At 37.3% G+C, this 24,144-nt stretch overlaps 3 protein-coding genes and 1 long non-coding RNA gene across 13 annotated transcripts in view; 1 reads left to right on the forward strand and 3 right to left on the reverse strand.

Annotated features, from left to right (window-relative positions):
* The window catches only part of LOC122514821 (protein kinase shaggy-like), a 35,808-nt gene extending 31,170 nt beyond the window's left edge, over window positions 1-4,638 (reverse strand). For all 3 annotated transcript variants that reach the window (XM_043631897.1, XM_043631896.1, XM_043631895.1), the window contains exon 1: window positions 3,501-4,638. In XM_043631897.1, coding sequence (XP_043487832.1) covers window positions 3,501-3,585 — 85 coding nt within the window. In that variant the 5' untranslated portion in view covers window positions 3,586-4,638. The remainder of the gene's footprint in view (window positions 1-3,500) is intronic.
* A 1,983-nt stretch (window positions 4,639-6,621) lies between these two features.
* LOC122514822 (signal recognition particle receptor subunit alpha homolog) lies at window positions 6,622-9,392 on the forward strand. 2 transcript variants are annotated; one of them, XM_043631898.1, is made up of 8 exons: window positions 6,622-6,854; window positions 6,959-7,328; window positions 7,470-7,514; window positions 7,633-7,774; window positions 7,838-7,976; window positions 8,076-8,614; window positions 8,704-9,118; window positions 9,218-9,392. In XM_043631898.1, the coding sequence occupies exons 1-8, from the start codon at window positions 6,738-6,740 to the stop codon at window positions 9,341-9,343; spliced, it is 1,893 nt and encodes a 630-aa protein (XP_043487833.1). In that variant the 5' UTR covers window positions 6,622-6,737; the 3' UTR covers window positions 9,344-9,392. The 2 variants fall into 2 exon arrangements, with proteins under 2 accessions (XP_043487833.1, XP_043487834.1); XM_043631899.1 differs by lacking the exon at window positions 7,470-7,514.
* Window positions 9,393-9,527: 135 nt separating this feature from the next.
* On the reverse strand, window positions 9,528-22,958 carry LOC122514855 (ammonium transporter Rh type A). 7 transcript variants are annotated; one of them, XM_043631939.1, is made up of 12 exons: window positions 20,556-21,246; window positions 20,283-20,411; window positions 18,939-19,074; window positions 18,462-18,527; window positions 14,010-14,196; window positions 13,476-13,626; window positions 12,860-13,007; window positions 12,430-12,648; window positions 12,184-12,266; window positions 11,301-11,444; window positions 10,725-10,890; window positions 9,528-10,273 (listed from the first exon to the last, which is right to left on the reverse strand). In XM_043631939.1, exons 2-12 carry the CDS (start codon window positions 20,289-20,291, stop codon window positions 10,110-10,112), a joined length of 1,473 nt encoding a protein of 490 aa, XP_043487874.1. In that variant the 5' UTR covers window positions 20,292-20,411; window positions 20,556-21,246; the 3' UTR covers window positions 9,528-10,109. The 7 variants fall into 7 exon arrangements, with proteins under 7 accessions (XP_043487874.1, XP_043487873.1, XP_043487872.1 ...); XM_043631938.1 differs by having other exon boundaries at window positions 20,283-20,460; XM_043631937.1 differs by having other exon boundaries at window positions 20,283-20,464.
* On the reverse strand, window positions 14,299-15,200 carry LOC122514857. Its single transcript, XR_006303139.1, has 2 exons — window positions 14,797-15,200; window positions 14,299-14,652 (listed from the first exon to the last, which is right to left on the reverse strand). It is a non-coding gene; the product is annotated as an uncharacterized LOC122514857 (long non-coding RNA).
* Window positions 22,959-24,144: the final 1,186 nt, after the last annotated feature.

Consider the following 24,144-nt stretch of genomic DNA (forward strand, 5'->3'; position numbering starts at 1 on the left):
ATATATATGATTTTGGCACGAAATTATAATCGACGCACGGCCTTTTATAATATAATCAAACTTATATACTTGTTCCTTTTCCTCTTCGACCCACCCACCCTTTCCTTGTCCTCGTAGAATAGATCCTATCGAATTTAAATGGCTAATATAATTGTCAAAATGTATACTTTAGAATTGTCGTACCATTCAAACACGAATGCTTTCAACCTATTCATTAATAATTCAATTTTTTTTTATAATATTTTTTGTTTATTTCATCGCGATCGAGTTGTTCATCAATTTACGTATGGAATTTTTCTTTTTTTTTTTTGAGTATGAATGGATTTAATTAATGAATCATAACAAATCTAAAATATATAAAACATATCATTATAATCTTATTTTCTCACAAATCTAATTGACACGTTAATTAATATTATCAAGATCAATAAATTCAACCTAGATTTTCAATACGGCAAATAAAACGATCGAAAGGGATTGATATATTATACTAACCGCATCGACGAGTTAACGCATATTAAAACACACATAGATAATGCATATACATCCTATACACGCATCATACACGCATACGCGGCCGCGTATCAATATGCATACAAGTATATGCATAATTTCGTTTGATAAGTTAACGACGTATTATCTATCGGCAGTGCACCGTAACATGCGTCATCTTTTTTTTTTTTGGCAGTTAAGTGGGTTAAAGAAGACCTTTGGAAAACGTCCAAAGAATATATATATATATACATATACACACATACATATAAAATGGGTAGAAAATGCATATGCATACGCATACATATGCACGTATAAAGGATCCCTTCGTATCTACCTACACATAACATGCTTAAGATGTTAAAAAAGAAAAAGGAAAGGCATGCTGCTGCTAGTTAAATAAAAAATATGAAAGAGAGAGAGAGAGAGAAGATTATTCCTCTCTTTTGTACAAACAAAGCCTCTCTCTCTCTCTCTCTCTCTCTCTCTCTTTCTCCCTTTCATTTATTCTACATATATTCATCTCTTTTTCTCTAATTTTCTGTATGCGCGTTGTTCCTTTTTACTCTCTGATTTTCTTTACATATATATGTTTTTCTTCTCTCTTTTACTTGCTACATGTAAATAGTCTATTTTCTTTCCCTTTCTTTCTTTCTTTTTTTTTCTTTTTTTCTTGCGTCAGAGACGGTCGATATTTACTGGCACATACGAGGAATATTTTATTCACATGGAGAATTCGTGAGGTTGGAAAAAGAAGTAGGAATAATTTAAAAGGTCGGATGGCCTCAGAGTATCCCCGCCGTCTATGGACCAAGTATTCCCGAGGAAAACATTTATTTCGTTTTAGTACTAGTGTAACCCTGTCCTACCACTAGTAAGCAATACCACTAGCAAAGTATTAGTATCAGTAATGTTACTGCTGCAGCAGCAACATCGAGCATGACTCTTCCTCTTCGCAAGGAATAAAACAGAAAGAGAGATAGAGAAAGAAAATAGATTAGGAAATAGAAGAAGAAGATGAAATAGATAGAGACGTGGTAAAACTATTCTCGAATGAAAAACGATCGTCGTAGCGTGTAAAAGACAACGAGTGTTTCTTCCAATAACGAAATTTTAAATAAATACTGCATCGAGGTGGTACTCGTAAAATAATTGAAACTTCACTTACATTAATATATATATATATATATTATTTTTGATAGGGAAAAAAAATAACACGGACTTACAAGTCTCTTCGGGAATCGACTGCAGCATCTACGTAGATTTTATATCTCGATTATGATTTTAAAACGATCCACGATTAAAATTCGAAGCAAGAAAAGAAAAAGAACATAAACAAACTACGATGATAGGAAATTTTCTAATCGCTTCTTTATCCTTTTCACGCACGCAAACATTAACAACAACGCAAACGTAGAATATCACGCGCGAATAATATAATTAGAAATAATCTTATCGATGTGAATAAGAGAAATTTGAACAAAGCAGTGGTAGGTGGTGTGAAAAATAGTACACGTGGCACAAACAGGTCCCCCTTTTTTAAACGCGTCAAGATGCAGCTCGTTCTTCGCGAATACTAAGAAGGTACGGAGAAAAGTGAATCCGTGGACGAGAATGTCTTACACATACACACACGTATACACATGCACACACATGTAGAAATGTTCTGTCTCTGTCTCTTTTGATCTCTGTCGAGAAGAAGGAACGTGTACGTAAATCAGGTGGCCGCCAAGAATGCAACGCATAGGATGCGCTCTCATCGATAGGTTCATCCAGCACGTGGCGCGGTTAAATGCCGTTTCCAAGTGATGCGCGCGCACGTACGCAAATAATTGCTTGACCAATAAGTAATGCCAGACATTTTTAGTCATTTATATTTAAAAAAAAAAAATACATATATGTATATATATAGTTACAATATTTCTTATATCCCAGCATTGAAAATTTGTTTTTTATACTTCCTAATCCAGGTAAATTCATAATACAAAATTATTTCCTATAAAAGATAACAGATAAATTAACAAATAACATTAATGAGTTCGTATAAATCGTTCGAAGATGACTTCGAAGTTGTCGCAATATGAAGGGAGACCTAACGAAACAATTCGATTTATGACATTTCTACCACTCAAGAATCAATGGAGTTGAGTAATGAGATCATTAAACGAATCCCATTAACCAAACAATTCTACAATCGTTAACTTATATTTTATTTTACAAGGAAAAAAACATCAGACTACCATTAAAAAATACTTGAGCTATTCAAATGAGTATTGGTTTCATCGTTTGATCGTTAAATAATTAACACGAAAAAGGTAATTAATAAACGATATACGTGAATGATAACAAACGGTGCGGACGAAAAGTGTGTTACAAAATTGATCTATCCAATTATAATAATCAAAATATATATTAATCATTTAATTTTTTGGGGATGAATTAATTCGCGATGGTATTTGGAAGATAAGGCAAGTCAATTTGAAAACTCGACGAATCATTTGTTGAATTATTTTACCTTTGAATATAATCGAACAAAGTGCAAATTGTAATTTTACCGTGTTTACCGTTATTGCATGAGACATCGACGTATTTCTTTAAATTAGATCTCCGGTTAAAAAGTTAAATAATAAGAGTATTAGAAAATGAAACCAAGAATGTGTTTACGGTTTATACTTTTTCTCTTCATAAAGTCCGTATACTGTATTATTCGGTAAGTTGGATAGAAGATCCCAGGCGTAATAGTGTAGGAGACACGGAGGGTGGTTGGTAGGAAAGTGGGTATAGGAGAGTGGAGTGGGGGTTGGGTGGTAGGAAGGGTGGATATGTTCACCGGGGGTAAGGGGAGGGTAAATGGTTAATGGCGGGGCGAGGGGATTATAATAGAGAAGATGGAAGAGGAGAGACAGAGAGGACGGAGAGTAAAGTTAAAAGATGCGAAGGGGGTGGAATGCGAGTGTAGGGGGGCAAATAGGTTTGTAGGTGTATAAAGAAAGGTGGTAGGTACTCACTGCTGATTTTGACGCCGCCGAGGGGCGGATTCGCGGGCGGCTTGTTGCCCTCGGCGAAGGAGGTGGTCCTCGGTCGGCCGCTCATCCTGAAGCCGGGAGCTGAGGAAGCTCCACCTGGCAGGGCCGCTATTGGCGCGGCTGCGCTGCTTCCGCTGGCCGCCGCCTGGTCGGCCGGCCGTGCCGCTTCCTTTTCCTTCTCTTCGCAAATGCCTCACAAGGAGGGACCTGGTAATAACGCGTTGTCCTCCTAGACGACACCACCTCGGACATCAATGACGGTACAAAGGATTATCACATTGCAGGCGAGCAGCAGCCCCTTTGGCTGACTTGCTCCTCTTCGTCTTCTCCTTCTTCTTCAACCCTTTCTGTCTTTTTCTTTTTCTTTTTTTTTCCCTCTTTCCAATCTATTTTACTCACGCATGCACGACAAGACACGACGACACGACACGACACCGATAAATACGACAGCAACGACGACGATGACGACGACGACGACGACAACGAAGCGACACCTCCGCGTTACGACACACTATACACCTACACCTCTATACCACCACCTCCTAACTCCTCCTCCTCCTTTTTCACCACCAACACTACCACCATCGACACCAACGACGTACAATGACGAAGACGAAGAAGACGAAGAAGACGACGATGACGGATGGATGAACGGATGGATGAACGGACGAGAAGAGTGGCTAATAGTAGATTTTAATAGTGTAATAAGTGGCTGTGGGTAGGTGTGTAGTAGTAGTTTAGTAGCTGTAGCTGTGGCTGCTGCTGCTACCGCTATTGGTAATGTTAAAAGGAAAGGGACGAGGAGAGGATACCACACAGAGCGAAGAAGAAGATGATGAAGAGGGGGAGGGAACCCTCGACGCGCGATCGCCGATCGAAGGCGCGATTTTACGGACGGAGGCGTCGAGCCTGCCTCTCTCTCTCTCTCTCTCTTTCTCTCCCTATCTCTCTCTCTCGTTTAGACCGCACGATCGTAGCGACGCGTTGCGGTCAAAATCTAGTAACTCCCGTTAGGATAGCCCAAGCGCCACTTTTTTCGAATCTCTTTAATCTTTTTTTATCTTTTTATTTCCTCGGCCAAGCACGTACCGTAATGAGAATAAAAGAGAGATAGAGTGAATATTTGTCTAATTATTTATTCCGTCTATTTGTTCCTTTTTTTTGATCTCTCTATTCTGACAGAGATAGAGAAGACACTCGTAGTAATAAAACGTCGGCAACGACTTCAGCGGTACCCTGAAGAGGGAGGTAGGGGTCGATGTTTTCAGGACGGTTCGTACGCGCGAACCAATGCGAACCAATCCGAACGAATGCGAACGCAAGCAAGGCGCACCAATCACACTCCTTCTATTCTTTTCTTTCTTTCGCTCGTTTTCTCCCTTCTTCTTTACCGCAGTACTTCGGATCACGGCTCGGGTTTCTTCGCCTCCACCGACAGTAGCACCGTTAACTACACAACACGATTTCAAGCAAGCGACCGACTCCAGAGACCGGATCTTTCAACTCCGATTGGATATCACCGATATATGCGCGAACGAATGAACGTACGAATTAATTGGAAATTCCTTTTCGGGCACACACCACGTAGCCCTCTTGGTCGTCTTGTCTCCTTCGTCGTTGTTCCGTTCTCCTCGGTAATTCGACGCTCGCGCTACCTCTCGCCTCTTCTTCGAACGCTTTTCTCTTCTCCTCCTACGATTCTAGTTCTCTCTCTCCCTCTCGGCGGGTGTGCGCGCGCGCAAGCGAGATCGCTCAACGTCGTGTGCCACGGTCGCGCGCGCGAGGGGGGAAAATCATCGGCTCGACGCACCACACCACTACTACCACCGCACTATATTACTATACCTTTCTCTCTCTCTCTCTCACCCTTTCGCTCGCTCACACGCACGCTCGCACGCTCTCTCTCTCTCTCTCTCTCTTTCGTTCGTTCGTTCGTTCGCTCACTCTCTCTCTCTCGCTCCTTCACACAATAGCACACTTATTCTTTTGGAATATTAACAAGCGCCGAAAGACCACCACTATTTTTGTTTCCTTTCTTAGGATTTAGCTAGCCTCTAGTTTAGTCCTTCCCCTTTTGACCTGGTCGTATTACGCCTCTTCCACTTCTCCAACTCTCGTCTGTCCGTCCGCCGTTGCTGTTGGCAGGAACCGTCCTCTCGTTTCCCAGTACTGTTCTTCCTCTTCCCTCCTCTTTCTTCTTCGTCTCCTCCAGCTCTTTCTCCTATCTCTTTTTTCAGCAGGCTTCTCGCGAGGAACTTGCCAGAGAGGCTCACGACATTTGTCGCTTTCGACACGGAAGTAATAATACGGTTAAACAACGGGGGCGTAGGACTAGGACTCTTCGTAACTGCAGACGCCAAAACGTTGAATAATTGTCTCCACGTCTTTTTCTTCGTCGTCGTCGTGTTGTTCTCCTTGTTCTTCTTTTCCACTACCTTCTTCTCCTCCTCCTCCTCCTCCTTCTTCTTCTCCTCCTTCTTCACCACCACCACCTCCTCCTCCTCCTCCTGACGTAGTCGTCGTCGTCGTCGTCGTAATCTTCTTCTTCTTCGTTGCTTATCCGATATCCTGTAACGAATGATATCGAAATCGAGCAATATGATTTTACTTCGATATTGACTCAACGATTGGCCTTGTTTTAGCCAACGTGAAAATAATGCTTTATTCCTTTGACAATAAACGACGACGACTTCTCCACTTACTCGTCGAACACGGGAACACCACACCAGGCACGGATTTTTCGAAGCCTCCTCAGACATTGACCCGTTCGGCCGAGATCGGGCTACTCGAGTGTCTACGGACATTCCCGAACGTGACGTCAGCGATATAGCAACCCCCTTTACAGCCCCCGCCCGACACACACTCCGCGCCCTAACCAAACACGATTTAGCAACACTCGATAGCTGGCACCACCAACGAACCGCCATTTTATTTCTAGTATTTCATTCTCCTCTCCGACGGCCATCTTTTTTTTTTCGTACTACGATTGCATCTGTCGTGCATTTTCATTGGCTCCCATCGAAAGTTACTAGAGTATAGTGATTTTTTGCCTTTTATCGTTGGCATCGTTTCGCGACTTTTTTCCTTTTTTAGGTTATACCACTACTGTCAGTCAGATTATCTGACGCATTCTGACGTGTACAAAATTGCGCTGTCGTTGATAGGTTAGTTCGAAGATTAGTGTAACGATTTTCCTTATTATTAAGAAATTGTACAATCATGCTCGACCTTTTTACGATATTTAGTAAAGGTGGTATCGTTTTATGGTGTTTCCAAAGTACTTCGCAAATTTTTACACCCAGCGTTAATGCCTTAATTAGGAGTGTTATTTTGCAAGTAAGTATTTCAAACATCTGGCATGATTTATATCCGATGTCAATAATGATTTGACGTTAATCTCATAGATAATGATAATTAACGCAATCAATTGCAATTTTTAGGAACGTACCGGAAATCACACGTTTGAGCATGAATCGTTACGTCTGCAATATAAACTTGATAATGAATTTGAATTAGTATTTGTAGTGGCGTATCAAAAGATACTTCAATTATCGTACGTAGATAAATTCTTAAACGATATACATCTCCAATTTAGAGATAAATTTAAAAATGAATTGGAATCGTCCCAATGGTTTTCGAATTTTGAATTTCAACAAAATTATACTAACGTATTGGCTGCCGCTGAACTATGGGCACGGGCACAGGCCAAAATACCCAAGCAAATGCGTACCTTTGATGAGAGTCTTAAATCTAAAAAGACTGTTGCTAGTATGATAGAGAGAAAGGACGATAAGGAGAATAAAAAACAGGGTATATAATTTATCTATTCATTTGTAAATAAGTAAATACTTATATTGTTTTCGTAGTTTACAATAAAACATAAGTGTCAGTCGTGGTACTTCAGTGGTCAGTCTATCTGTGACTAACAACATTTGGGTGTTTGCTTCTCAGGTAAAAAGAAGAAGGGAACTATTAACAATAATGAAATTGAGCATAGTAAGTTGCCTTCTTACCTTGCTCGTTATTCAACAATTTAACGCAGATGCATGTCTAACGATATTTATACAATTTTTCACATTGCACACGTTGATAACTATAATATTAATTATTTTAGCAAAGGTACAAGAAGTACCAAAGTTGGAATCTTCTAAATCGCAAATCAGTTCTAACGGAGAAGTAGACGAAGAAACGCTTATCGCAAATCGTATGAAACTCGCCCAAAAATTGTCAGGGCAAAAGAAAAAAGCTGATAAGCAGTAAGTTAATGCTTTTGAATTTACGGTATATGTATACGAGTAAACGCTATCGTTCGTTTATAGGAAAAGTCCCAAGTCGGAAAAAGCGGGTAAGAAACCACGCGTTTGGGAATTAGGCGGTACTACCAAAGATCTCGCTTCGCTGGAACGTACCAAAGATAAACCAGAAGAAATAGGAGATTACGTTCCAGCTGATAGAGGAGTAAATATCCTTTCATGTAATTAATATGCTTACACGATTATTAGTGATATTTCAAGGATTATCTTAACTTTGTTTTTTCTTTATTTCGTATTTTATTAGTTGGTGGGTAAAATGAAGGGTACCATTCGCGATTTGGTAGTCGAGAGTGATTCCGATGACGAAGATTCCGACGAAATGGAAATAGAAAATTCGAAACCACAAGTACAAAAGAAAGCAAATAGCATGTTTTCTATGTTTAAGAGCCTCGTTGGCAATAAATCATTAAAACAGGAGGATATGCTTCCGGTTTTAGACAAATTCAAGGATCATTTGATTTCTAAAAATGTGGCAGCTGATATTGCGCAAAAGTTATGCGATTCCGTTCGAGTTAAGTTGGAAGGAAAGGTTCTCGGTACATTTGATAGTGTAACGAGTACGATTAAAGCCACTTTAACCGATTCGTTGGTACAAATATTATCTCCTAAAAGGAGAGTTGATATTTTAAGAGATGCTTTCGAAGCTAAAAAGAATAATAGACCATACGTTATGTCATTTTGCGGTGTTAACGGAGTTGGCAAATCTACCAATTTGGCTAAGATTTGCTTTTGGTTAATAGAAAATAACTTTCGTGTACTTATTGCTGCGTGTGATACATTTAGGTAATTATCAAATATTCAATTATACATATATGCCGTATATTTTCAATGAAATTTTATGAGAACGCTTGCATATGTACAACGTCTTTTAGAGCTGGTGCAGTAGAGCAATTGAGAACTCATATGCGTCACCTAAATGCTCTTCACCCTCCAGAGAAACACGGAAATTTATCTATGGTTCAACTTTACGAAAAAGGTTACGGGAAGGATGCAGCTGGGATTGCTATGGAAGCTATTAGATTTGCTAAAGATTCCAGATTCGATGTGGTTTTAATAGATACCGCTGGAAGAATGCAAGATAACGAACCTTTAATGAGAGCTCTGGCTAAATTGATTAAAGTTAATGAACCAGATTTGGTATTATTCGTTGGCGAGGCTCTTGTCGGAAACGAAGCTGTAGACCAACTAGTCAAATTCAATCAAGCTCTAGCAGATTATAGTAATTCTGTGAATCCTCATATTATCGATGGCATTGTTTTAACTAAGTTTGACACTATCGATGACAAGGTATGCAACATTTATATAAATATTCATTTCACTCATATATTTAGAGATTATTTTCTTATTTTAATGATGGGTCTATCCAACTATAAATAAAATGTTTAGGTGGGTGCAGCTATTTCGATGACATATATTACCGGTCAGCCGATTGTTTTTGTTGGAACTGGTCAAACTTATACAGATTTAAAATCATTGAATGCCAAAGCTGTTGTACACGCTCTGATGAAATGAGCGGTGCCGAAAACAGCATCTATAAATAAAATCGCAATATTCTTTCTAATGAAATTGATTTATTCATAAATATATATATGAGGAAAGTAGCAAAAAAGAAACAAAATAAAAAACAAGACTACAGTTTATAATGAAAATAAAATATAGATTACTTTAAAAAATGTAACTTAAAAAAAAAAAAAACTGTTATATAAGGTAAAGTTTATTTAATTTCTCGATATTATTAGGATATCAGTGAGCTCACACAATCATTCAGCATTCCTAATGGATTACATTACAAATTATTTAACATTATATTTATTGTATAGATTTAATACAACGGTTTTATAAAGGAAATTTATTAAAATCATCCAAAGTATCACTGTTTGTTCGCAATGTATCTGTTTAGTAAGTAAATTGTCATCGTGGATATTTTTTTATTTTTTATTAATAAGAAATAATATAGTCTCATAGGATTGTTGATATTTTAATGAGACTTATATTTAAAAGCATCTAAAAAGATTTGTTCTCATTTCACTATCTTTCTTCAAAACTTGTGTCACAATTATTTTATTTGTTTTAATGTTAATCCATAAATTATTTTACATTTTCGTATAGAAGTTATACGTTTTATTACGAACAATTATTGAAATTATTACCAAATATGTATGGTTGTAATTAAAAAGAGAATATTTTCACAATATAGGTATCATTAAATCTAACAACAAGAATAAAGGTAAATTCGAATAAAATTTGATAAGAAATAAGAGAGAGAAACTTTGCTCTTTCAAATGGTACCCATTGGTAATTGATCGTTGGATCGATTATTTGTTTCTTTAATTTTGGAAATCTCATGCACACCTTCCTCTTCTTCTAATTCCCAGTGAACAGCGTCGTCGAATTTGTCTTCCTCCGCGACAGATCCGCAGACAGATGTACGCAAAATTAATCCTAAAACAATGAACGGTAAAAATGTACGAACACGTGCCTGCGTTAATCGAAAGTATTCGATTTGGCGCGTTGCAACGCGCATGCTTGTTTCTTCTACGTTTGAAATACTTACGAAATATACGCGCGAATATTTCCGTCGCGTTCCCAATTAATTATTATAATTATTTCAAATTAATTATGATTTCGCGGAGTAAATAAATTTAGAATTGTCGTGTTGCTTTACGTTTGATATTAAACAAATGAAAATAAATGAACGCGAACTGTATAAAATACGTTTGTGCTTGTCGCGAGAAAATAATGAATCTTTACAGTCGAGAAAAAAAAGTAGTAAAAATTTTCTTCCGTTCGTTTTATTCGTGTATAAATTTCAAAATAGGTTCTTGTAAATTGTAAATGATATTGTGTTCGGAATCGTGGCTGCGTATATTCGAGTCCACTTGCTTTAGCTTACCCGTTATTACGCCAGAAATGGTAGCCATTAGTACGGTAACAGTCAACGCAAGTATTTGGTAGCCTGCTTGTTCTAACGCCGTTCTATCGTTACCAGGTAAAATACCATGATCGTTTCTCATCTCGGGACTTAATTTTTCTAAGCTGGGCGCTCTCGCTGGGAAAATCTGCATGAAAATTTGAAAAAGCAAAGTTTAAATATGGAGTTAACGGGATGATAAACGAAATCGAATGAGACTTTGGAAGATTTTAGAGTTACGCGACGAGTCAGGGTAATTGACGCGACTATGGAAAGTTAAGGATAACGGTGGAGCGAATGAAAATGTTGAAAAGATCGATGGGGTTGTTGGTCTTGGACAGAGGAGGGTGGACAAATAGAAAAAATAAAAATGTCGTTTGCGACTGGTTCTAAAAATAAAGGAAAGGTGAAAAATGGAAATAAGAAGAAAGATCATTTTTCAAGAATGGAATCTAGACAACGGTTAAAAATTTAGCAAACTCCGTTCGTAGATATGCTTTTAGGAAAAAAGAAAGAGAGGGGTAAAAAGCTAAGGTACGTTTTTAGAGAATTACGTACCTCGTAAAGAGAATAATCGTAAGAATTTTGTGTAGCAAGTGCCGCCATGATCGCACCGAAAATTCCAGCGAGCACTCCTGGCATTCCGTGCAAATTGTGAACCCCGCAAGTATCGTGGATACGTAGCCGTTTCTGTATAAATGGCTGGAAACATATATACAAGACAACTATTACTTTACTTACTCACTTACTTACTTACTTACTTACTTACTTATACTAGCTTACTACTACACACACGTATTACCGATTTATCGTAGCGCATTTTACGTTTCGCGACCCTTGCACCCCCGATTTTGTAGGATTTCGTGTCGGATTTACGAGCCCTTTCCACGGACCGTTTGCGAGGGCAACTCGGATCGGCTCTTACTCCGGGACCGCAAAATGTTCCACGAGAGAGAGAGAGAAAAAGAGGGAAAAGGGTTGATGGATTCGTTCAACGATGACCGAGAACTTTCTCGAAACTATTTTTAGAAAGGGTGTCCGGATAGATAATTTACTTCGACCGCTTCTATCTATTTTTCCTCGTTCCTTTTTTAATCAAGATTAAGGGAATTTCCAAGTATTTTTTAGGACTCGTATATGGAAGTTCATTTAATTGGTTTTTCGGTCGATAATTTATTAACCACCGGGCCCTCAAAGTTTAGACTCGTCTTTAAAATTAGCGTTAAAATAAGAAATTAGTTGGGTGCATTTAAATCGAAAAAACTATTGGGTATTTTACGAAGTACTACTAGAAGCATTCCCAAGCATTAAATTAACCCGTATGACAGATCAAGTGTGATTTTGTATTTCGGTCAAACGAAGGAAAACACGGTCACTCTGCGGGCGTTAATTGCGAGCTCGTTTAACTTCGGTCGTTAATTAAAAGATAAATATCAAATACCGTTAGATATTTGTATCCGAGGACGCTGAGCAAACCGGCCAAAGAACCAATGATCAGTGCTCCTATCGGTTTACACATCATACCTGTTAGAGAAATAGAAAAGAAGAACATTGTAGAATAATATTGCATTTCCTATACGGATGGTAGAATATACTTGAATATGGGATCGAATGTTTAAAGGCGTGCTTACGAATGGTCCTGTAATTACCTGCAATTAAGGGAGAGGAAATGGTATTGTGTAAATACCTGCGGCAGTGCCGATGGCAACACCACCAGCAAGAGTAGAGTTTTGTACGTGGACCATGTTGAATTTGTTATCCTTTGAAATTAGAGCGGACGTGGCGAAGGCGATCACGCAACTTCCCGAGATCGAGAGGAGAGTGTTTATTATAGCCCTCTGTTGGCTATCCCCATCGAGGGATGCACTGTTGAACGACGGCCAAAACAGCCACAGGAAAACCGTACCTTTACGTTCGAACACAAACTTTTTCTCATACGTCCTGATTTTTCTACAACTTCTTCAACTTTTATCTATCATCTATGATATACAGGGTGTAACGAGAATACATCCGTGTCATAGAATATGTTCTTGCAACTCGTTCAATTGATTAGTCACCTATTTCGTTTACACTTTCGTACGCTTATTAGTTGATTAATAATTGTGAGATGATCTTACCGATCATTGCAAATATATCCGACTGATACGAGGGTCCCTCGAGATGATGTTCCTTTGGTTTATCCTTCCTACCGAAGACGAAACTGACGGCCAATCCGAAATATGCACCAAAGGCATGAACGTACATGCTGTCACCGGCATCGACGGCCTATGAAATAAGAAGAAACTTTTCATTCCGTTGCACTCGAGAATAAAAGAATAAGACAGGTGGGGTCGACGACGGGTTACAGTCGACCTATCGTAGATCGATTTTCACGGACAGCTGGTGCGTGAACGTGAACTGACCCGACCCACAAATGCGAACCTAACTTTTCTATTTTTTTTCTTTTTCTTCCAATACCTTTTCAATATCTCCCTTCGAAATATATTGAAACATGAAGCCTTGAAAATAAATCTTATCCCATTTTTTAATGAAATCGGTTATTTTTATAAATCGTTATCATTTTATATCGAATTATATTATACATAGAATAGATGTAGAAAAAAAATACTTATGTTAGATTTCAATTCGATCGAACTTTATTCCCATAAATAATCGTGTCACTCAACTCTGATAGAATCGTTCTGATTTTTTTGCATCTACCAATGCGAGAATATTTTTCATAAATGAACTTGCCATAAGATGATGCTCGCCTATGTACTTGTTGATGGTGTACACGATCAGTTCGACGATACCCATAAATACGAGTTGCATATAGGTCGTCTTACCGAGAAGAGCTCCCATGGATATCAATGGAGCTGCGACGGCAACGTCGGCACTGAGCAGACTAGAAATTGATACAATTTTCAAATCGATTCATTTAATATTTAACATGAATTATTGAAATTCATGTCTGCGAGGAAATTCAAAGGATATATATATACGTTAGAATATTATATTTAATATTCATAATGTTATTTTCGAACGAAGAAATGACACGTACGTAGCTTATACCTTTCGAGAATATTCTTTTTATTCTTTTTAAAGCGTTGAATTTTTACGAACGATTTTATTATCTATCTTTATACGACGATATAAAACAGTAGACGAAGTTTCATCAAAATCATTGGAGATAAATCGAGAGACGGATTACGTTTGAGACGAACTTTTCGTTTTCGTTATTTCGAAAGATTCGTAAGATCAATAATTTGTAATATTATTTGTCCTAACCTGGCCAAAGATAAGTGAGCCTTGTTGTTTTTGTCGAAATGCAAGACCCCTTCGCAGATCAAAGCGACTTGTACGAGGACGGCACTGATCAGGAAGGTCAATCCGATAGCACTTTGACCGTATCTCTTGAGGAATGTCATCAGGTATCCAAATCCGATCCAGATCATCACGTGAACATCTTGATACACTTAGTCGTTTTAATGGGGGGGTAGGTAGAATGAGGAGAAACAGAAAATACCATATTGTACTAGAAGCGCGAAAAACACATGCGTGTAAGATATTATTATAATTTTTGCTCGCGTGCAGTTAAATGATCTCGCTCGATTTCTTTACGCCCTGGAATGTTATTAATAGCGTGTATTAATTAATCCACGCAATTACGTTGTTTACGTTAGAATAATTAAGCGTGTGAAATAACGTCGGCGATTTTATGCGAAAAGAAATATTCGTTCGAGTTACCTTTTTTTCTTTTTTTAATATTATCTTTTATAAAAGCTCGTTCGGTGACCTAATTTTCCTTTGACTTTCTTAGACCGTATTATACGAATATCGAAGTTTTCCCATTGATTATTATTCGATGTTACATCGATCGATAGCAAGTTTGTACGTCTATTAAAGTTTCCCCCATTGATTTTTTGTTCGTCTAATAAGGTAAAGACAATTGTAGGATGAGAGAAACAAGCGTGCGTCTTTCGTTACGTAGATATAACACAATTTTACGTAACACAATGAGACGTGTATTCACAAAGGGCTTTCCGGTATGGTCTCGTGACGTTAATATACGTACTTTATCCGTCTCGACCGTAAAGTTAAGCCCTCTTGCCTGCCGTCCTTCGTCCTCGTTCACATCCTCGAGTTGGTCCTGCCGGCGGTGATGTTGGTGGTGGTGGTGGTGGTGGTACTTTTTCTCTTTCCAACTTTCATCCTCGTCTAGGTTCCCGTCGTCGTCGTCATCTTTCTTGTCTCTTCGGTTCGTTATAAAGGTACACGAGTTTCTCGGAATATTACACACACGTCTCTCCCTTTCTCATTCACTTTCTCGTTATCTTTCAGCAAAGTTAAAGCTTCTTCTTCTTCTTCTTCTTAGGATAATTTCGCGAGATAGAAAATAAAGAAGAATGGAGGAAGAAGAAGAAGAAAGGACGAGCAACAAAATGACGCACGATTAATTCTCAAAACTAGGATACGACTAACTTTTATCGATATTTAATTAATCAACATTTGATAAAACAAATAGTTTTGAAAGAACATTTCAAAGAAAAAATTAACTAAATTGTATATTCTATCTAAAGTTATATCAAAGCAACACGTATACCGATCGCATAAGGAGCCTTCCTGTGGTTGTGCTTAAAAAGAAAATGAAAGAGAGAGAGAGAGGGTGTATGCGATCGGCAAAGAAACTCGGTTTTCCATTTAGATGAGGCGCAAAGCTGTTCTGCCTGTTAGCAGCAACGTACGCTGCTGCCTCGAGGGCGTAATCGAACGTGGCCCCAAAAAAGCACAGCGAGAAGGAAATCCTCGAGAAAGAAGAGGAGTACTACGATCGTATTCGGGTGTAGTAGACTCCCCCTCGTCTCCCCCTCGTCTCCCTCTTCTCGCCCCCTTTACCAAATATTCGCTAGTCTAGTCCTTGTCATCCTCGAGAGCTTTTTCCCTGATCCACGGTGTATTGCCCCTGAGTCGATTCTTGGGTTTTCGATATTATACCTTTAGTGGCACCCGGAGGCGAGATCTTACTAACACACACACACACACATACACGCGCATACTTTCATCCCTCCTCCCCCGAGATATAATCTTTTCCTTTGTAACTTAACGCGAACTATTCGACCTTCTTTAAAGTAATTTATTTTTCCTAATTGTTGGTTGTCTTTTAAGAGACAGGAATAGAAGGATGGATAATCATTTTGATCTAAAATATATATTATCTTAATTTCTAAAACACCGAGTAAAAGTGTTGTTAGTTTCTAGTTGAAAGGTTTGAATAGGAATGATATGTAATTTCGTCTCGTTTTATGTATCCCGAGTGGATACGTCGCCTAAAGGAAATTCTCTTTCTCTTCTCTATGGGAAAGTTCGCGTGCTCGTTACCAACGGATAATACCATGAGCAGTAATGTACCAATTGTGCTAGGAATACTCTGTCGTCGTCGTCGTCGTCGTCGTCGTCGCCGGTTTTAGCTTCTTCCTCTTTCCTACTGTGTGTTTGCATTTAGTTCGCAAATGTGTAAGATCGGGTAACTACGTGGCCCCGTACGATAATTCGCTCGAGTCTTTCATATTCCGCATAGTATTCTTCCGTAACGAGCACGCGTTCTGACACGTTTTCTAACCCCATAGATTTATTTTATTTCATTTTATTCTAGATACGTCTTACATTAGACGCATACGATTATTAAACCACCCCCCCACTTCCACCCCACCATATGACTTTTCACTCATTCTCATTCTCCTATTATCTTATTCTTCATATTTATTAGGGTGAATTAAAACTTTACTTTACCAACTGCATAATGGATTGTTTTTTGTACAATTTACTTTGGAAATGTTAATACCAATGTTAATAGCCAATCAAAGGAGAATTAGAATTGAGAGAGAGGGAAGGAGGGAGGGAGAAACGAAGGATTTTTTTCATTGGTTTGTAAATAACGCGTCCTGTCGAGGATCTCGTTGTACAAGCAAGCAAGCAAGCGAGCACATCGGAATGGCGATTAAACGGCGCATCACCCAGGTGATTTATGACGCACACCTTGCTGCGAATGCAAATGGTGCATTCGCGGTATTCGCAGCTATCCGCTCTATCCACGATGGATGGATTCGATGCGTTTAACTCAATTACTCTGAGATTTTCTATACGAACAAAAAATCTTGTTAACGCGTTCCTTTTACCCGCGGGACAATTTTTCTTTTTTTTTTTTTTTTTTTTTTTTTAATACGACTCGGAGAAAGTTAATGAAGAATTTTGTCTCGATTAAAAATGTTATTTAACAAACACGCCATAGAAAATAATAACAATATCGATAAACGAGTTAACATTTTGACGACAATTAATGGTAAGAAATGTTCTCAACGTGTAATAATAAATAACATTAGGAAAATTTGATTTCTAGTATATTATAATCGTTCCCTTGAGTTTGATTAAATAACGCGTGTAACAATTAACGAATATTACATATTCATGAGAAGCCGAGCGAAGGAGGGTTGTCGTTTAAATCTTGGCCGTTGCAGCAGGCAACGATGCGAGTTCCTCTCTTCCTCTCACCCTCCCTCCCTCCCTCTCACCCTCTCGTATAGTTTCACACTTTATGCGCTTTCGTGCGAGTCCAACACGAGTATCTGCTTTTGATATTTCCGTAGTGGAATTGTACAAGCGTGTGTATACCTAGAGAGACACGTTTATGCACGAGAGAAAGGGAGAGGGAGAGGAAATCATCGATATATTAGTCGTGTCATTAATACACTAATGCTGAAATTCGCATGAGACCAACAAGGTAAACGTAGCTCCGAACGATGTGTCGTTTTCGCTCGATAAAGCGTTAATTAAATTCTGCATTGTGACGCGCGAAAGATAAATTGCATTTAACGGATGCAGGGGGAAAGAGAGAGAAAGAGAGAGAGAGTGAGGGAAAAGGGAAAGGGAGTAGGGGGGAGGAGGGGGCAGAGAAACAGAGACAGATGATAGGCCGTTTATCCTACACGCTGATCCTGTATATCAGCGGTGTCCAACTAACAAAACAGATTTTATACGATAAAGGAATAAATTCGTTTGAAAAATTTATGATCGGTCGAATCGTACCGTGGAAAAGAAAGAAAGAAAGAAAGAAAGAAACATCGAGACCACCACCGACCTTTTCTCTACGTCAAATTTTTATTTATTCGTAGCGCGCGCGCGAGTGTCAAAAAGAAAATAATCAAGGCGTAACAAACAACCCTACGAGAAAATCGTGACGAACATTTGCGACACATCCACCCCCGCCCCTTCTCTGTACGATTAGCTCGGAACTTTCGAGCTTTTTTTATTTTTAGATTTTTTCTTCTTCTTCTTCTTCAATCGTATTTTATAAACGCAACGGATAATAATAATTCGAAATAGTTTGTTAATTTTTCAGGCAGATTATAAAGTAGAAAAAGAATTATCGCTATTATGTATATGCGATAGCAGGCTTTAATGATAAGTCATGTGTTACGTGACCTATATTTGCATACGATAAGCTAAATCTGTGAAAACGAGCGTTCTTATTGTTAGCGTACGGCTTTTTTAATCGTACTGATACATACAAATTTCATTCATTCTTTAGAATATTTTATGATAACTCTAACGTATAATCGTTATTTATATATATATATTATTATTATTATTATTATTATATAAAACGTATACGCAACATCGTATTAATTTGGTAGCATAGAAAAATATATAAAAGAAAGAGATAAAGTAATTGAATTTACTCACTCGGATAAATACGTAATGGATCGGTCTGTGGTTTCCTGTCGTGTTCGTTGTTCCCATCGTCGTCTACTGAAAATTTAATATTCACTTATTTCGGATTACTTGGGTAGAAAGCAGCATCTTAAACGAGTCCACCACCAGTTTCCTATCTAACTTTATTCGTAAGTGTATTTGTAAGCTCTAACGCGCGTGTATCTTCTATTCTCTTCTATTTTCCCTTTTTACTTTTACTTTTACTTTTAATCGAGACTATGTATCCTTTAACTATTTAACAGTTTTTTTGTTTCTTGCGTAAAAGCTTCTTTTCGAAAATTGTTTCTTTAATGATTTTCTTTAATGATTTAATGATGATGATGATGATGATGATGATGATATTTATATATCAAAATCAAACGATAAACGAATAAGTTCGAATGAAAACTTTATTTTACTTTTCATATATCGCATCGATATCTCGCGTTATTTTCTATTACCACTGACCCTTAAGATTTTTCAGAAGATTAGCGTTAGCTTCGGGTCCGTAAGTCGTCAAAGTTCCGATCAGGACGATCAAAATGATTTCGATCAGGAATAACAAAACCACCTGCTGCTTTTCCCCGCATACCGACAGCATACCCTGTTGAATTAAAATTCCTAGTTATATATATATAAGAAAAATCTACAATTTATATTCTTTTTACCAAAGAGTACGAGAAAAAACAATTGTCCTTATAAAATAATTATAATCCATCGAACCATCGACGAGACGATCGTAGAATTGATTTTAACGAGAGAAAGAAAAATCATTTGACGTTGAAAAAAAGAAAAAAAAAAAGAAGAAGCATTAAATTTAAACAAATACCCAGCTTCGATATTGTACTAATAACGTAAGTCTCTTTTATGTTTCACTCGTCAAGTTTAATTAAAAACATTTTGTAGAGTTATGTTTATTGCGTAATATTATGCCGCTTTTCACGGGACAAAGTTATTAACTTGTTATTCATAATCCACTTGGTAGAATGCGTTTCTATCCATTTCTCCCTTTCCCTCGAACAACTCTCGCCCTTCCGTCGTTACCCGATCCTCGTAGAAAATAACTTTGGAAAACATCGCACTCCATGCACTTTTCAACAACGCGACGAACAACAACCAAACCACCGACTATATTCTCTCCATCTCTGTTCCTCTCTTTCTTTCTCTCGTTACGAGGTACGGTCTTTTGTTATCGTTTTGAAAATGTCCCCCGCGTGTTCTCCTCTCTCTCTCTCTCTCTCTCTCTCTCACTCCCACATTATCTTTTTATCTCTTTATCTCTATCTCGTGGGTCGTTGCATCCCGCGTTGCTAAAAGTTACCACCGAGCAATGGAATTTCTGTTATTTTCCAAACGAAATTACAAAGGACGTATAATGCAGACGCATACATATGCATGTAGTACCCTCCCCCCTCCCCCCTTGCCTCCCGTTCTATTGATTTTTTTTTTGCGAATGTAACCCCTGTCGATGTTTTAGAGAGACCGGCACATTATTGTTCGAGATATCGGTAAAGAACTAACAATAAGCAACCAACGGAAAAATGTTTCGAACCATTTCGAGAAGGTTGGATAAATATGAAGGAAAACTTGTATTAGTTATTTTTGTCCCCATTGAAACCGCGTAACGGGAAACTTTTTCTTCCTTTCCCAAATATGATTACCGAACAAGCAATATTGTATTCGTTAATTCGCATGATTAAACATAAGCTTAGATAACGTTGTCAAATATTTTTGTTAGCAGGGACTCCGATGAAATAGAAAATAGAAAAGAAGTCTATATTTGATATTTATTTGAGTAGAATGTTGTTGTACCTTTCCCATAGCTAGGATGCGGTTGCTTTTCTCCTCTTTATTCGATCGTACCAGTAATCCTCTTTATCCTCTTTATCCTCTTTACCGTCCTTGCGTTCAGTGCAAATACACGAGAGCACCAGAGCACCACTATCGTACACCGAATTCGTTCAACTATTGCAACGTCGTCCCGTTCTTCCTAGCTTTTCAATTAAACCTATCTTTCTATACGCGCGCGTGTATGTGTGTGTGTGTGTTTTCCCGGTGTGCGATTATATTAATATTATAACTTACCTACTTATACTTCCATTTACGGATACTCGGTTAACGATTCGAACGTATTACTTTAGTTCTCTTTAGTTTATTTCGATTAATCTACCTAACTGACTAATTTTGTCGCAATTAGATCGGCAAACGAATAACGATGAAACCCAATCAAGTCGATTATTAACGATAAGGTATATCTTTTATTTTATTCTAATTATCGAATAGGAATTTGTGTTAGTTCATTTTGAAATGTTTTTTACATTACGCGACTTCTATCCCGTTGAAACTTTCGATCCTAACTGACCTCCTCTCTGTTATGACGTTTAAGTAACCCTAACGGATATACGCTATTCTCTTATTGTCCATGCTTCGATGTTTTAACGAGGTATTGAAACTCCTATTTATTTTTTTTTTTTATTTTAAATTAGACAAATTTATACGATACAATATAATGCGTACGAGATGTAAAGAGAAATAAAAATTATATTATGTAATGTATTTTCAATGTTACGAATCTGTCGAAGAGATTGTTTAAACGACAAGACGAAATAAATTCACGTTAATAATACGTATTCCAATTTCCTACGTGAATAATTCGTCATTAATAATGAACGAGTAATTCGTAGGTATTAAATATGTAAGTGTTTTTGAATCAACTTGATCGTTGTTCGAGTGCATCGATTCTCTATGCATGTCACATGCGACGATAAATAAATTGCTGTTGTCGTCAATTTGCGAAAGAATACTACTTTGTCAGAAACGAAAGAAAGAAAGAAAGAAAGAAAGAAAGAGAGAGAGATAGAAAAAAGTATAGTACGTCACGCAATCGTTATTCCATCGATTTCGAACGAGATGCATAGTAGGTGCATTCAAAATATTATCGATCGTTTAGTATTTTCTTTTGTTGTATTTAATTTCCAACAGTTGCAAATTAAAATCTATCGATTCGAAACTTTATTTATAGACAATGCATAAAACCTAAATCTTCTTATTTAAAATTCTATGCGTAGAACATTCTGAAATCTCAGAACTGATAATACGTTCGAACACATTGAACCAACATTATTTCAAACTGACAACGCGAGATCGTAACTCTTACATACGACAAGTTCGATCTAATGAAATTGATCGAGGGAAGATCTATCATCGAGAATGAAAGAAAAAAAAAGAAAAAATGTGACGAATCAACGCGAGAAACTTTATCGAACTCTTCGCAAAGACGTCGAATCGTGTACTGTAACTTTTAACAAGATCGTCATCGCTGTTTATATTAACTACGCCGACGTTAGAAAATTGACGACAATTAAACCATTTTACATGAATTCTTCGGTCCTCACCCTCAACCCCATAATTCCTATTTTCCTATTCTCTTCTTGCCTTTCGTCATTATTATTATTATTATTATTTTGCTCGTCATTGTTTTCGTCTCTCGTAGATTCTAGGAAAATAGACAAAGAGCTTGAGAAAGCAGTAGTAGCGATATCCCTTCTGTTCAAATCTCTCTCGAAGAATAGGATATCAAAAGAGAGAGAGAGAATGAGAGAGAGAATGAGAGAGAGAATGAGAGAGAGAGAGAAACGATGCTCATCATCCAACATCTTTGAATTCTTGATTGTTGTGTGTTAAGCTGTGTAACGCGAAACCTCTGGTCGTTGGCAATTAAAGGGGCTAATTGAAAGTAGGACGATGAAGGAAATGAGGATTTATTGTGCTTACTCTCCTTCTAAACACTAATGACATTCGTCAGAAGAAATACGGAGAGAAAGAAAGACAGAAGCATACGATGTTGACGGAACAGGGTGGAGCTGGGGTGTCTTGGTTATCGTCAACGTTTAGTGTAATAGAGAGAAAAAGAAAGAAGAGCTTTTTGTCGGCTTAAAACCGTCCTAGAAGAAGCTTCCTCCAAATGGAATTTTTAAGAAGCTTTAATATCTCTGTCTCTATCTCTCTCCCTTGCTCATTATTTCGAAAATGAAAATATAATATAAGTTTGTAATAATAATGATAATTACAAAATAATTGTATTTATTATTTAAACCATTGGCAAATTGTTTAATATAATTTATAACTGTTGTTAACGTGATCGATCATCGATAATCACCGGTTACGCGTATTAACTGTTAACGTTACTTTATCGAACGAACAAAATAATAAATAAAATGATTGAAAATATTTGTTGGCACTTACTAATAACCGTTGACCGTTCTTGTCACGTTTCCAAGTGTTTTATACGACGATTTTTATAATTTGTCTCCGCTAGGATATCGTATTTGAAGTCGGATGTCAAAGCTACTACTTCTACTACTACTCTTGGATTTTATTTCAGCTACGTTTGATTCACGAAGAAACTTCCAAGTTGGAAGGACGAGCAAAGTGGAACTCGACACACGACGAGAGAAATATATTCGATGTCGATTCGACTACACGCGATCGATTTTGTCATAGGAACGTGAACGGAAAGTGACCGGAGACACGAGAAACACACACACACACACAAACGTACATATATATCTACGAGGTAATACATACCTACACATTACATTTACGTGTAAAGATATACACACGAATGCATGCATCTTCCGTGTATACCAATATGATTAGATGCCACGATCTAAATTAGTCTTCACGGTCGCACGCGCTTACTTAACTCGAGATAAATTTGTTTACGTTTGTTATATGCAACGTTCCGTCTTCTGACGTAATATACGTGCACAGTCAAAATTTCATTATTCGAATTAATTTAAGGAAGATAATATTTGCTTCTCTAAAAAAAACTTTCCTCTTGGCCGATTTATATTTTTAATATACTTTATAAAGTATTCACGTTTTTAAAACTTGAAATATATTAAATTAATCGACGCGTTCGCGTAAATCACCCTATAGAAAAATTTCACGAATATTATAGTTATAAATGAATAACTATTTAATGGTATTTCGAATGAGAAATGAATGAATGCACGTTAAAGATACTTTATTACAATAGAAATAAATCCAACAATCTTTTTTCGCTAAATGGATCTGGGATTATAGTTTAAAGGTTCATTTTCTATTACAATTGCAAATATTTTCTCGTAGATTTATTTTCCATCATTGTTAAATCTTACAAAAGAACATATAATACACATTAGAGTTCGGCAGTAAATCCACATAATTATTCATAAAACCTTAAACTTATCGTACGTTTCTTATCAGTAGCTTAAATTAATGCATACGTTAGAGAAGGTACATATATTATTTTTTTTTTTTTTCCATGACCCTTTCTTACGCGTGTTCGTGTGTGGCTTCTATGCGCAAATGAAAATAAAATACATAATAATCAAATTGAATAATATATATATCAAAAAACGCGCGCGTAAATCGATTCTACAAAAATGGAAGTAGAAATGGAGATAAAAATAGCTTTTACGCGAATCTTTTTTTATTTTTTTTTGAGTGAGCAAGGATTCGATTGGAGATTAAAAAGGGGAGGACGGGCCGGCGGGGAAGGGGCTGGGGGACAATTACATCGAAGATAAAAAATCTGTAAATCTGTAAATCTGTAAAAAACGTCTATCGAAATCATTTAAATCCTTCACAACTTATATTATTGATACGCTTACATATATATAATATATTA

The sequence above is a fragment of the Polistes fuscatus genome, unplaced genomic scaffold, assembly GCF_010416935.1.
Source record: "Polistes fuscatus isolate 324 unplaced genomic scaffold, CU_Pfus_HIC Scaffold16, whole genome shotgun sequence".
NCBI classification, from domain to species: domain Eukaryota; kingdom Metazoa; phylum Arthropoda; class Insecta; order Hymenoptera; family Vespidae; genus Polistes; species Polistes fuscatus.